We start from the raw sequence: 13,709 nt of genomic DNA on the forward strand, positions 1-13,709 counted from the left end.
CGCACTATCCCGTCCAACTCAACCAACCCCGACGGAATGGATGCTACATCCCGAGATCTTCAAACAGATCATCAAGGAGATAGGAGCCCCGCTGATAGACCTCTTCGCCACACGTTTGAACAATCAGCAGACAACATTCGTTTCTCCAGTACCAGATCCACGAGCGTGGGCAACGGATGCTCTCAGCATATCCTGGGAAGGACTAAACACGTTTTCGCGTTTCCACCGCCATCGCTACTACCGAGGGTGTTGCAGAAAATCAGCCAGACAAGGAACCTCCAACTGATTTTGGTCGCGCCCTACTGGCCAGCGACAATGTGGTTCCCCATTCTCATACAAGAACTAGGACCACCACAGCTGCAACTACCAGAGTGGTCAAATCTACTCGTACATCCTCACACAAAGCAGGTGCATGGCAACCCAGGGACATTCCAACTACACGTGTGGACTGTATCAAGGCGTGCTTGAACAAGAGAGGATACTCCGCCAGAGCAGCGAAAGCTGTGACACTAGCTTTACGCAAGTCAACACGCAACTTGTACGACGACAAGTGGCGAAGCTTCGAGACATATGCTGCCAGAAACGGTTTTTCAGCTAGAAAAGCATCACACCCTCAAGTGGCGGACTACGTTTGTCACCTACGGCAAACAAAGCGGCTAATAGGGTCTACGCTTTCAACATACCTAGCGGCATTGAGCTCAGTCATCACTATGAGGACAGGTGGCAAGCTAACGAAAGTACCAGAGTTACTGGCCTTGTTACGCTCTTATAAATTGGAGGACCAACAACAGAGATTCAAAGCTCCGGCGTGGGACCTCAACGTTGTTCTACGACATCTCACCAGGAAATACATGCTCTAGACTACGAGAGAACATGCTTTGATGAAAATCAAAACACAGTGCATATGGGACTACGATGGGATTTCATCGCAAAGAATCAACTGCCAGGTCAACCGGACAGACAATTCACGTCCCAGCATTATCCTCCGTCCTCGAACCACAAGATACCCATGACTTATCTTTGTGCCCAGTGAGAGCATTGAAAATATATTTACAACGATCCAGAACTAGGAGACGCAAGTTCAAGCGACAGCGACACAGACGGAGGTCTCCTGCACTACGATATCAATCTGGATCAGAACTGTCATACTACGGGCCTACAAGGCAGCAGGACTTGATCCTCCAAGAGCCTCCAACCCACACGAAGTTAGAGCTCTGGCGTCAACACTCGCTCTACATGGGAATTGCTCGTTACAGACGATAATGGAGGGCTGCTTCTGGAAATCAGACATGGTGTTTGCAAACCACTACTTGAGAGATATCGCCACCGAGGACGTCTCAGGCATTCACCATTTCGGCCCACTGGTTGTCGCACAACAGTTGACAGTTTCTCAAAGACGCTGAGACGAAGCCTCGCTCTTTTATCACATGACTTACCAAGCCTACACTCAGCAGAGTTCTGCTTAGGTCTAAATGCACGTCTAACGACCAGCATAAGTGATATGACCCAGTACTTGTAAGAATACTCGTACAGGAATGGAGTCGCAAAATCCACATATAAATGTTAACAAAAGAAAGGACCAAAAGTTAACAATTGTGGTCCCCCCCATCAAAAGGCAGCTGAAAGGACAGGGTCACAAACAGCAGCAGAGATTAGCACAGTGCCAATATGAAGTTCCCATAGGGGGGTATATATTGACGTAAATCACTACATGAAATCCTAAAGTATTTTTCCAGCCTCCAAATCCGTCGGATTCTACAAGCAAATAAGCATGAGTCAGGATAAGGAAAAATATGTAATTTTCTGAATAAAATTGATATTTTATACTGACTCATGAGGTAAGCCCTCCCAACCTCCCCACTAGACACTTTGGATTTCCCCCTGCAAATTCAAGTGTCGGGCTCATTATCAGGAGAGAGTGAAGCGTGGGAAAACAGTGGCGCCACTTTTCCCGCCAAAACCGGAAACAGAGATAACTCTGGTGAGTAGTGATTTTACGTACGTTTTATTGAAGGGAGCTTCAATAAGGAGATACAAGTGTTCCACTATGTTCGCAAGAGGAAGAAGACAAGCAAATAAGCATGAGTCAGGATAAGTATAAAATATCAATTTTACTCAGAAAATTACATTAACAGAGACCATATTTGGTATAAGGTCTCTGTATAAAACAGTAGTTCATTATACCCATTTGATTTAAATGTACAGCAAGTGGAGGGGATTTAATAAAAAAACAGTTCTTTTTTTTTCTCTTATTTCATTCTGAGGATGTATGCAATTTAATTACATTAAATGATTAACTGAAAGTGTACATGATTGGCTTCATGTGATCTCCAGTGTGTAGTTGTACATGATCCATCATGGCCCTGTCTATAATTTGCTGTCTAGAGTTACCTCCCTTTCATTGCTTTGCGTGATAATTGATTGGAATGACTTATTTGTACTCAGTATGTATAAAGTAGGCTGCAATGAATCCACTAGGAGCTGAATATGATACATATCACGATTACGGGGTAATAAATACGAATATTATATCATGAATACAGTAACAAGTTCATGTTAGTTATTTGACATGTTTTGACAGTGTAGATTTATTGCAACAATGAATAGTAACCATATTACATTAGGATTAAATATATAAGAGTGTTGGCTGTTATCCTGTCTGGCTAGGATGTATTCTGTTTTGCATACCTTGTTTTGATAAATAACACCCAACAACCAAGTGAAAAAAATACTTAATGAATATTCAATTCTTGTGATTACGTATATAAAACTGAATTAATGAATGGATTCCGGTCCATTCCCTGAATAAGTGAATGAATCGTAACAGCCTTAGTATCTAAGTTAGCCAGTACCGTACCTGTGCTTGAGGGTTTCAGCAAAGGTGTAAACAGCATCACTTTATCATTCAAGTGCAGTAAATCTCACATGTAGTGATGAAAATACTATTCAGAGCAGCCGCAAATTTTCTTCAAAGCAGCGCACTCTCTCACTCTCACTCTCTCTTTCCCACTCACTCACTCCATTTCTAAACTGATCCAGATATATGAGAATCTTCCGATGGAGCCCGCCCTGAAGAGGGAGCTGTCCAACATGTGTCTGCGGAGCCTGGACAGTGTGGAGCGGACCATCCCAGAGCATGTGAAGCGAGTGCAGGAGTTTTTCCTGCTGATGGCCGTCTGCAACACAGTCATGGTATCGCATCACCCACATCAGGACGAGGTGAGTAAACTCTAAAATGTCTTACACACCTGTGGATCATAAATCCATTTGTTATAAGTGGTATCATGTGTCCGAGATAGAATTCCAGATGTGTGATGGGGGTGGTGGGGTGGCCTAGAGGTAAAGTGTTTACACATCATGCCAAAGACCTAGGTTTAGTTCCCTATGTCATGTCATCATTGTGTAGATTGATGCTCATGCAGTTGATCACTGGATTGTCTGGTCCAGACTCGATTATTTACAGACTGCCGCCATATAGCTTGAATATGGCTGAGTGCGGTATTAAACAACAAACAACCCAACTAGCCAACCCATAACATCCCATTCCCAGCAGACATGAGTGCTAAAAGTCCCAGTCCCATTGTTTATCCTCACAGCGGACTCGATATGAAGCTGAGAGTCCAGATGAACTTGCTTTGGTCAAGGCGGCTAGTACCTACGGCTGTCGGTTGCTACAACGTTCTCCAGAGAGAGTGTCAGTGTTTTTACCAGGTATGTTCAGCACTCACTAGATGCACACCTTGACCGACACAGTCTCATCTTAGTCTAATTGTTTGAGTAAACTGGCTGGATCTGTCTGGATCATTTCCACCAGAATTTTCCGTCAGCCTTATTGTTATGGCTAGGTTCGATAGACTGAAAGACATGTGACTGCCTGGGTAATGATATTGTAATGTAATAAAAGATGTATGTAATATATCACTTTCAGGTATAAGTATCATATATATGCTCCATATTGTTTGACAATTGTAACTTTTTAACATTAACATACGTATGTTAACGTATCACATTGGTTATACCATGATAAATAAGTGTAATCCAACTGTATGTAACAAAGTATGGCTCATTCACTCACTCACTCCAACACAACACCCACACTTCCACACAACCATTCAGTCAATAACACACTCACTCACCCTGCAGTCACTCACTCACACCCTGCAGTCACTCACACCAACCCAACCATCGGACACCATCGACACTTGCTAATTCAACCTGTCACTCGCTCACCCCTTCAGTAACTCTTTCTTTACTCACTCTCACACCAACGAACTCACTGACTCAGTCACTCGCTTTCATCAACCTAATCACTCTTATTCACTCACTCACTCACTTTTCAGTTACTCTTTCTTTACTAACTATTCCACCAAAGAACTCTTTGACTCAGTCACTCGCTCTCACCAAGCTAATCACTCTTATCCACTCACTCACTCACTTACTTTTCAGTAACTCTTTCTTTACTAACTATTCCACCAAAGAACTCTTTGACTCAGTCACTCGCTCTCACCAAGCTAATCACTCTTATCCACTCACTCACTCACTCACTCACTTTTCAGTAACTCTTTCTTTACTAACTATTCCACCAAAGAACTCTTTGACTCAGTCACTCGCTCTCACCAAGCTAATCACTCTTATCCACTCACTCACTCACTAACTCACTCACTTTTCAGTAACTCTTTCTTTACTAACTATTCCACCAAAGAACTCTTTGACTCAGTCACTCGCTCTCACCAAGCTAATCACTCTTATCCACTCACTCACTCACTCACTTTTCAGTAACCCTTTCTTTACTAACTATTCCACCAAAGAACTCTTTGACTCAGTCACTCGCTCTCACCAAGCTAATCACTCTTATCCACTCACTCACTCACTTTTCAGTAACTCTTTCTTTACTAACTATTCCACCAAAGAACTCTTTGACTCAGTCACTCGCTCTCACCAAGCTAATCACTCTTATCCATTCTCTCACTCACTCACTCACTTTTCAGTAACTCTTTCTTTACTAACTATTCCACCAAAGAACTCTTTGACTCAGTCACTCGCTCTCACCAACCTAATCACTCTTATCCACTCACTCACTCACTTTTCAGTAACTCTTTCTTTACTAACTATTCCACCAACGAACTCACTTTGTCGTGTACACCTGATAACACATGTTACCTGTTGTATATCGTCTCCAGGCGACGGGGAAGTGGAGTTTGAGGTGCTCCATATTCTCAGCTTCGACTCAGTCCGCAAGCGAATGTCTGTGATCATCAAGCACCCAGAAACAGAGGAGATAACTCTGTATGTCAAGGGAGCTGACTCTTCAATACTCAGTGTCCTTGACAGAAAATTCAGAAGTAAGTCATTGTTCACAGAACTGACAAATGGGAAAAAATATCTCTGTATAACATGTTTAAGGTAGAGTCTGGTCAGTAACAATTTCAAACTTACGTCTGGACAAATCATTATATTACACCAAATCTAATTAGGGAATCATTGCCTATTTGGACCTGTGAAGATCCTGGTTAGAATTGGTCTTCAGTAACCCATGCATATCGTGAGAGGCTACTAACGGGATCGGATGGTCAGGCTCTCTGACTTGGCTGACACGTGTCATCGTATCCCGCTTGCGTAGGTTGATGTTAGTGTTATTGATCACTGGATTGTCTGGTCCAGATTCTATTGACAACTGCCATGTTGCTGGAATATTGCTGAGTGTGGCATTAAACAACAAACCAACCAAACATTAGCTACTTCATTTCAAACATCACAGACACAATTCCATGATAATATTGCATTACATTTGCTATACTGAATTGATGATAGCATAAATGAATACTCTGCCTTCTAACCAAGTGGGGACTTCAAGTTTAGACAGGCCCTCAGCAGCATATGCCTTGGAAGACAGGCGATTTCATAAACCTACAAGAAAGATTTCTGAATTAATTCACTATTATAATAACATTAAGAAGTTCCTTCATATGGAATCTTTTTAGGCAATGTGTAGTACTGTAAATAAGAAAGGGTAAATAAGGAAATATAGGTATCTAATAATGAAGATATAAGTGAAATGGAAACCTTACGATCATATTTTTGGAACATATTTGAATCAGTAATTTACATGTAGGAACCAGATTTATTATTTACAGGCCAACGTTGTATGGCTAGCATATTGCTAAGTGGTCAGTAAACAACAAGTATAGAGAATGAACCATGTTCACCACTTTCTAATGTTCTTGTGTTTGCTTTGCCAGTGAATGATACGGAGGAGAAGGCTGTCCGAGTGAAAACAGAGGAGCACATTACGGATTATGCTATGAAAGGACTGAGAACACTCTGCATGGCAAAACGGGTAAGTAGAGAAGGGAATATTTCCTCTGTTTTGATTGGACTAGAAGTGGTCACATGATGGTCAAAAGAAATGCACATTGACCGCTTTGGTCCGGCACATATATATTATTGACTTACATTATAAATAACAAGGCAGAAGTGCCGAGAAATGTTATGAAAAATTAAGAAGAAGAATAACATCAGTCTGACTGTACCAGGAGCACCTGAACCCTCTCTGCTGTATATTATTTTTAATCTGTAAAATAATATTAGTATCTAATTATTAGATGTTTTCCTAAACCTGACAGCCCATTTTGTGTGTCCCCCACCGTGATGTTGCTGGAATATTGCTAAAAGCAGCGTAAAACCATACTCAGTCAGTCAGTCATAAACCTGACATTATTGACCTTGGTGACCAACTTCCATACGTATTACTTTTTTATTTATTTCTATAATACCTAGAGACAATCGTATATATGCTGGGTCTTTTTATATCTTGTTTTTTAGAAAGGTCTATTCAAAGCTATATGTATTTATCAAAATATACAAAATTCAGTGCAGTTATTGAATATTTTTAGCCTTTAATGACAAATGGTGACAGGCCACTATAATTATGCATAAAGTTTGTAAACAATTTACATTGAAAGACTGCCGCCTCCGTGGTGTAGTGGTTAGAGCGTCCGCCCGGAGAGCGGAAGGTCGCGGGTTCGATTCCTGACCGCATCATACCAAAAGATGTTAAAATATGGAACTTGTTGGTCCCTGCCTGGCGCTCGGCATTAATGGGTACAACAAGGACTGGTCGGCTCAGAGTCAGTATAATGTGTCTGAGTGGGGTATTCATGCTTCACTTCGGCATGGTATCTCAGTGGGCTAGCACTATAAAACCAGCTTCAGTCTGGGCTAGTACAAGCAGCCGCACATACACAAACACACGCATGCACGTCGTCATATGAGCGAAATATTCTTAAGCACGACTTTAAACCCAATTTCACATCACATCACATCACATTGAAAGACTAAGTGTTGTGTATTGTCTATCGTAGACATTAAGTCAAGAAGTCTATAAAGATTGGCTCAAGATGCATCAGGAGGCGGAGTCTTCGCTGGAGGACCGTGAGATAAAGATTCGTGACTCTGCATGTCGGATAGAAGAGGAACTTGATCTACTGGGTGAGTTAGACACAAACGTTTTTCCATGATCAAACTATACCACTTCAGAGGATTAATTAGATTAGTTGTGGTTCAGGTTGAGTGAATAGGTCCAATGAATCTCGGCCAGAACTGGCAGTCATCATTTAGGATTACTCTTTCACAATTTCGTACATTCTGAAGTGATCTTATGATATCACAGGGTAGAAAATTAGGCATACCTAAAAGTGAAAGAGCTTTGTCTGTTTTGTATCATCCCAAATGTAGAAACAGAATACCATGTCTGTCTAGTGTGTCCATTTTATAATGACCGTAGAAGAAATTTCCTGCCAAGTTATTACTACAATTTTCCTTCAGAGTGTAAATGTAAACTTTTATTTACCACCAAAAATACTTCCACGCTTAATAATCTTGCCAAGTTTACTTTCTTTGCTCTTAAAATGAGGAGCAAGCAATTGTTCATTGCATAACCTACCTATTTTATGTTCACGTGTATATTGTACCAGATATAACTTGTTGTACTCAAACATTGCTACATGCACTGGTGGCGCAACATCAACCTCTTTGTCAATACATTCATTGTAAAATGCGTCTGTGGCCTGATTTACTAAATTAAGTGAAGCAATAGAGAATGTATGTTGGATTACAGGGGTAAATTGTACAAGGTTTAGGTATGTAGGTGTCTCAGAAAGTGAATAGATCCTATGGGAATTTCTCCCAGCAGACATAGTGGAAGACTTCCACTTCAGAAGGACAATGAAAGGAAAAGAAGGACAATGAAAGGAAAAGCGAAACGGAAGCACAAGACCAAACGATAAGACTCCTGATCTAAATGTTCCTGAATCTCTGAGTATAACATAGTAAGACATATTTCTAAGTCCCACTTTATTATGACACGTGTCAATTCATATGGGTACCCAAAAGTATCAGTACTGATGTATATGAAGCGGAGAGAGACCGTGCCTATGAGAATTGAAGTATATGAAGCGGAGAGAGAGCGCACCAATGGCCATTGATGAATTCGTATTTGAATTCCTAGGGAGAAGGGTACAACACCCAGACACCCTCAGGTAACACTACTACTACTACTATTTCATTGGCAGTCATCCACATGGAAGTAGTTTTGTTCAAGATTGTGTCTGTTATGAATATAATATGACTTTTCACGGTTTTTCTGTTTTCCTATGTCTATAAAATCAGATGTAATATAATTGCATTAATAGTTCCCTGTATATGCAGTGCGATGAGGTGTTGCAGGGTCCATCGTGAATTCCTGCGTAATGAATACTTCCTGAGCTATTGTGTAGGGTAGAGATAAGCTGAGGTGATCTGGGGCTCCTTTCACGAAGCAACCTTTACTAAGGTTAACCTTAACTCCCATTCTTTAACATTGCACTAAGGTTACCTTAGTGACTCACGCCTTAGCGCAATGTTAAAGAATGGGAGTTAAGGTTAACCTAATTAGGGAATGATTTTTCCTTATCCTGACTCATGCTCTTTTGCTTGTCTTCTTCTTCTTGCGAACATAGTGGAACACTTGTATCTCCCTATTGAAGCTCCCTTCAATTGAAACATGCGTAAAATCACTAATCAGTACTCACCAAGAGTTGCCCCTCTTTGCTCCCCCACTGGCGGGAAAGACGGCGCCACCAGTTGCCACATGCTTCACTCTCTCCTTCTTCGCCCAGTGAACAGGATGTAGAGCGCCTGTGTCTCCCTACGGCACTATATCCTTTGATTTTTCTTACTTAGTTACCTCTACACGTATCTTATAGAGGTTTAGCTAGTATCCTTCAACAATATGATTTGATATTTACTCGTATTTACTGCTGTTTATTCGCGGTGTATGCCGTGATTGTTCAGTAGGTTACGTTCATGAAAATCTGTACTGTTTGCAAGTTACGTTTCTCTGCTGCTGATCCGCATTTAATATGCCCTAGTTGTACTGTACCATGTTCATTCAGTTCACGTTGCAGTAATTGTAATAATCTATCTAATTCTGCCTTTAATAAATATTTACTTTGCGTCTTGAGATGCGCAGCAGATAGGTCACGCAAGTTATATCCAGGCATGGATAATGCGGTTGAGTCATTGTCAAGTCAACTGCTGTCGGACGACCCCCTACCATCTGGTGTTCCGCTAGAGTTTCCTTCGGAGGAGAGGTGTGGGATGCAGTCCGCCGTCTCCAAGAAGCGTCCTGCATCACCAGACATCCCGTCGTCGCAGCCCAAGACAAAGAAGGCATCGACTTCTCAGTGCAGACTTCGCACCCCCAGGGCAGCGTCTACCAAGAAACCAACGCAGACGACTAGAACCTTCTCAGCCGAGATTGTTCCCGCTACAGAACTGGGCCTGTATGATCAGCAGCCGCTCATCATACCCGATGTTCGTCGAAAAGAAACAGCCTGTTTCTGCTACAGTGACGTCTGCGCAGATCCTCAACCAGCCTGATGTATCAACGCTGATGACTGACGATCTTCCCATGGGCCTCGTCGCTACCAACGCAGAGAAGGCAGCTCCTACAGCTTCGCAGACCATCCCAGACGACCTGGTCCAACAACTTATGAAGTTGATGGAAAACTGCTAAGGTCTGGAGAAGAGACAACCAGCCCCGGGTCCGAGCCTTCATGAAGGCTCCAACGTAGACATCAACCTTGAGGGACCTCCCATCAACGTAGCGGCCGCTAACAAGTCACCGCTGAGGGACCAGCCTTCGCGAAGGACGTCACAGCCCACCTCTGCGAAGGACCCAGACGATCAGCATTCGCGAAGGCCTTCGCGAAGGACATCTAGATAACCATCTACCTCGGACTCCGATGACCAGCGTCCGCGAAGGTGTTCGCGAAGGAAGATCCTATCATCCCCGGACTCAGTTGAAGCTTCGCGAAGGCCTTCGCGAAGGACACGTCACTCCCCAGATGCAGACTCAGATGAAGCTTCACGAAGGCCTTCACGAAGGACACCAGTTACAGTCTCCAAGTCATCTTCGTCTAGGAGGTCATCGAGGGATTCCCCAGGAGCTTCGCCAAGCTATCGTCGCTCACCTTCGCGAAGGTCACCTTATAGATGCTACTCGTCGGGCCGGTCTCCACGTCGATCACCTCTCCGTTCTTCACGTCGATCTCCTCGTCGGTCTCCTCGTCGATCTCCTCGTAGGTCTCCACGCAGATCACCACAGTTCAACGCCAAGAAGTTCTCCACACATAACATGGACCCTTTCCTGAAAGCACAAGATATATCGACGATAATTTTAAGGTCATCAACGATGCCAAGGCCAAGGCGTACAGAATAGAGGATCGCAAGCTGGCTCAAGTCGAGACTATGACCAGAAGGATGTTTTTCGGCCTCAACAGATCCCGTACTATTAACGAAACTCTCATCACTAGATTTTGAGACTCCACATCAGAAGACGACAGAATGGTATACTCGGCCCTCCTTATGCAGAAGAAGGACCAACAGTTCATGATGGATCACCTTTCTTCCATCTCCGCAGCTCTTACTCTGGCTGGTCGTCAAGGTCTCCTCGCCAACTGCAGTTGGGGTGAACAGTTCACTACACCGCTCTACTCAGCCCCGTCGTCAACACCATCCATCTTCGCTGAAGGAATTGATACAGTCTCCAAGGAAGTCACCAAGGATTCTAGAGAAGTCCTCATGATAAAGTCTATTGACACCTTAGCCAGCGTCATCAGGCAGACATCACAGAGATATTCCGGAAGATCTAATTTTCCTGGTCTACAGAGAGCACAGGACAGGAAGATGGCTGGCGCCAGAGGTGGAAAGGACGCTTTTCGTCGCCCATCTGGCAACTACAGAGGAGGATCTGGAAGAGGCAGGACACCCAGAGGCTCCCGCAACTATCGTCGATGAAAGTCGGGTTCGGAACGGCTGGAGTCTTCTACCCCCAGCCCTTCCTGTACAACATTCACAAGTGGGTGGATGCCTTCAACTGCACTGGGAGAACTGGGGAATACTACAAGATCTATATGTCTCCAACAGGCTATGCCTCCACTTACAGTCAACCCTCACAAGTTCGACTTCCAGGCAAAACAACTACCGAAGTTACGAGAAGCTGTATCACCTCTCCTAACCAAGCAGGCCATAGAAATCGTGGATCAAGTAAACATCGAACCAGGTTTCTACTCCCCAGTTTTCCTAGTGCCCAAGAAAAATTCCAAGGAAAAGTTCCAACTCATCTACAACATGAGCACGTTCAACAGGGACTATCTACGCAAACCGCCAACTTTTTCGCATGATACACCTACCTCAACTACTGCAACTCGTCCGTCAGATGGACTCCATGGCCAGTATAGATCTACAGGATGCCTACTTGCATATCCCGATACTTCCCGACTCAAGGAAGTACCTACGGTTTACACTAGACGGGCTACACTACCTATGGAAGGTCCTACCATTTGGAATATCATCGGCCCCCTGGTTGTTTACAAGAATAACGAAACCCATCGTCACTTACCTACATCGTCAAGGGCTACTCAGTGCATTGTACCTCGACGACGGGATTCAAGTAGATCAAGATCCAGAGCGTCTCAAACAACAGTTGAATTTCACCATCAACCTACTAACACAGGTAGGATGGTTAGTGAATCTACTCAAAACGGACCTAGAACCTACGCAAGACCTGCAATTTCTAGGCATCAGATTCCGAACGGCCCAGAATCGTATCGTCGTACCAGAGGACTGCTTGCTCAAGATTCAACAGACCATCCCTCAAGCCTTACTCTCTCCGTTGACACTACGACATAGGCAGAGTCTGTTGGGTCTCCTAACGTCAGCACAAAACATGACAACCAGAGGCAGACTACAGTTACGCCCGTTACAGGTCCTCATCAACGCTCATCTCGACGACCTACAACCCTTCGGTCTACCGAGTTACCTCTGACCTCATCTACTTTGGTGGACCCACAAGTCGAATGTTTGCGAAGGCACCTATTTAACAGAGCCAGAGTTCAAGACTCATCTCTATGTCGACGCATCACTCCAAGGTTGGGGAGCTCATCTCGACAACCAAACGACAGCAGGGTTATGGAACCAAGAAGAGAGCAAGCTGCATATCAACATGCTCGAAATGAAAGCAGAAATCAACGCCTTACGTCATTGGAGCACCATTCTACAGAATGCGCATCTCATGATACACACTGACAACTCAACAGTGGCGTTCTACGTAAACAAGCAAGGCTCAACAAGATCATTGAACCTACTAACCCTATGCTTTCAACTGTTCGACATGATCGACGATCTAAACATACATGTGAGAGCATGCCACATTCCCGGAGCCAAGAATGTACTAGCAGACGCACGCTCTCGGCCAAAGCTACCATCACCAACAGAATGGAAACTCCACCCAGAAATCTTCACTCAGATTATCATGGAAATAGGAGCTCCATTAATAGACCTATTCGCCACTCGCTTCAACAATCAGCTAACAACATTCGTCTCACCAGTCCCAGACCCACAAGCGTGGGCAACGGACGCACTTAAGCATATCTTGGGAAGGCCTCAACGCGTATGCATTTCTGCCGCCAGCGTTCATACCACGAGTATTACAGAAAATCAGACAAACTCTGAGCCTCCAACTGATTTTGGTCGCGCCTTACTGGCCAGCGAGAACATGGTTTCCAATTCTAATACAAGAAATCGGACAACCAAGGCTACAACTACAAAGGAGTTCGAACTACTCGTACATCCTCACACAAAACAAGCGCAAGTCAACCCAGGAGCATTCCAACTTCACGTATGGACTGTATTAAAGCGTGCTTAAACAAGAGAGGTTACTCAGCCAGAGCGGCGAAAGCAGTCATGCTTGCTTTACGCAATTCCACTCGCAACTTATATGATGACAAGTGGCACAGTTTTCAGACATACGCTGCTAAAAAGGGTTTTACAGTGAGAAATGCTACACATCCTCAAGTGGCGGACTATCTGTCACCTACGACAAACCAAACGTCTAAAATTCTCTACACCGTCAACGTACCTCGCAGCACTAAGTTCAGTGATAACTATGAGAACGGGTGCCAAAGACACCAGAGTTACTCACGTTGCTATGCTCTTTCCGATTGGAGGATCAGAAACAGAGATTTCTTGCTCCTGCGTGGGATCTAAATGTCGTACTTCAACGCCTCACAAGTGAGGCTTATGAACCTTTGGAATCAACATCGTATGAATTCCTGACACAGAAAACTTTGTTTCTGCTCTCCTTAGCAACGGCTGCCAGAATGTCAGAA

The 13,709-nt window shown here is 43.8% G+C and overlaps 1 protein-coding gene across 1 annotated transcript in view; it reads left to right on the top strand.

The window, feature by feature from the left end:
- The window catches only part of LOC124274919 (phospholipid-transporting ATPase VD-like), a 102,296-nt gene that overhangs the window by 36,735 nt on the left and 51,852 nt on the right, over positions 1–13,709 (top strand). The window contains exons 14-18 of the mRNA XM_046710640.1: positions 3,040–3,219; positions 3,597–3,711; positions 5,181–5,342; positions 6,240–6,337; positions 7,362–7,488. Coding sequence (XP_046566596.1) covers positions 3,040–3,219; positions 3,597–3,711; positions 5,181–5,342; positions 6,240–6,337; positions 7,362–7,488 — 682 coding nt within the window. The remainder of the gene's footprint in view (positions 1–3,039; positions 3,220–3,596; positions 3,712–5,180; positions 5,343–6,239; positions 6,338–7,361; positions 7,489–13,709) is intronic.

The sequence above is a fragment of the Haliotis rubra genome, unplaced genomic scaffold, assembly GCF_003918875.1.
Source record: "Haliotis rubra isolate DU_JTF1 unplaced genomic scaffold, ASM391887v1 Scf1, whole genome shotgun sequence".
NCBI classification, from domain to species: Eukaryota; Metazoa; Mollusca; class Gastropoda; order Lepetellida; family Haliotidae; genus Haliotis; species Haliotis rubra.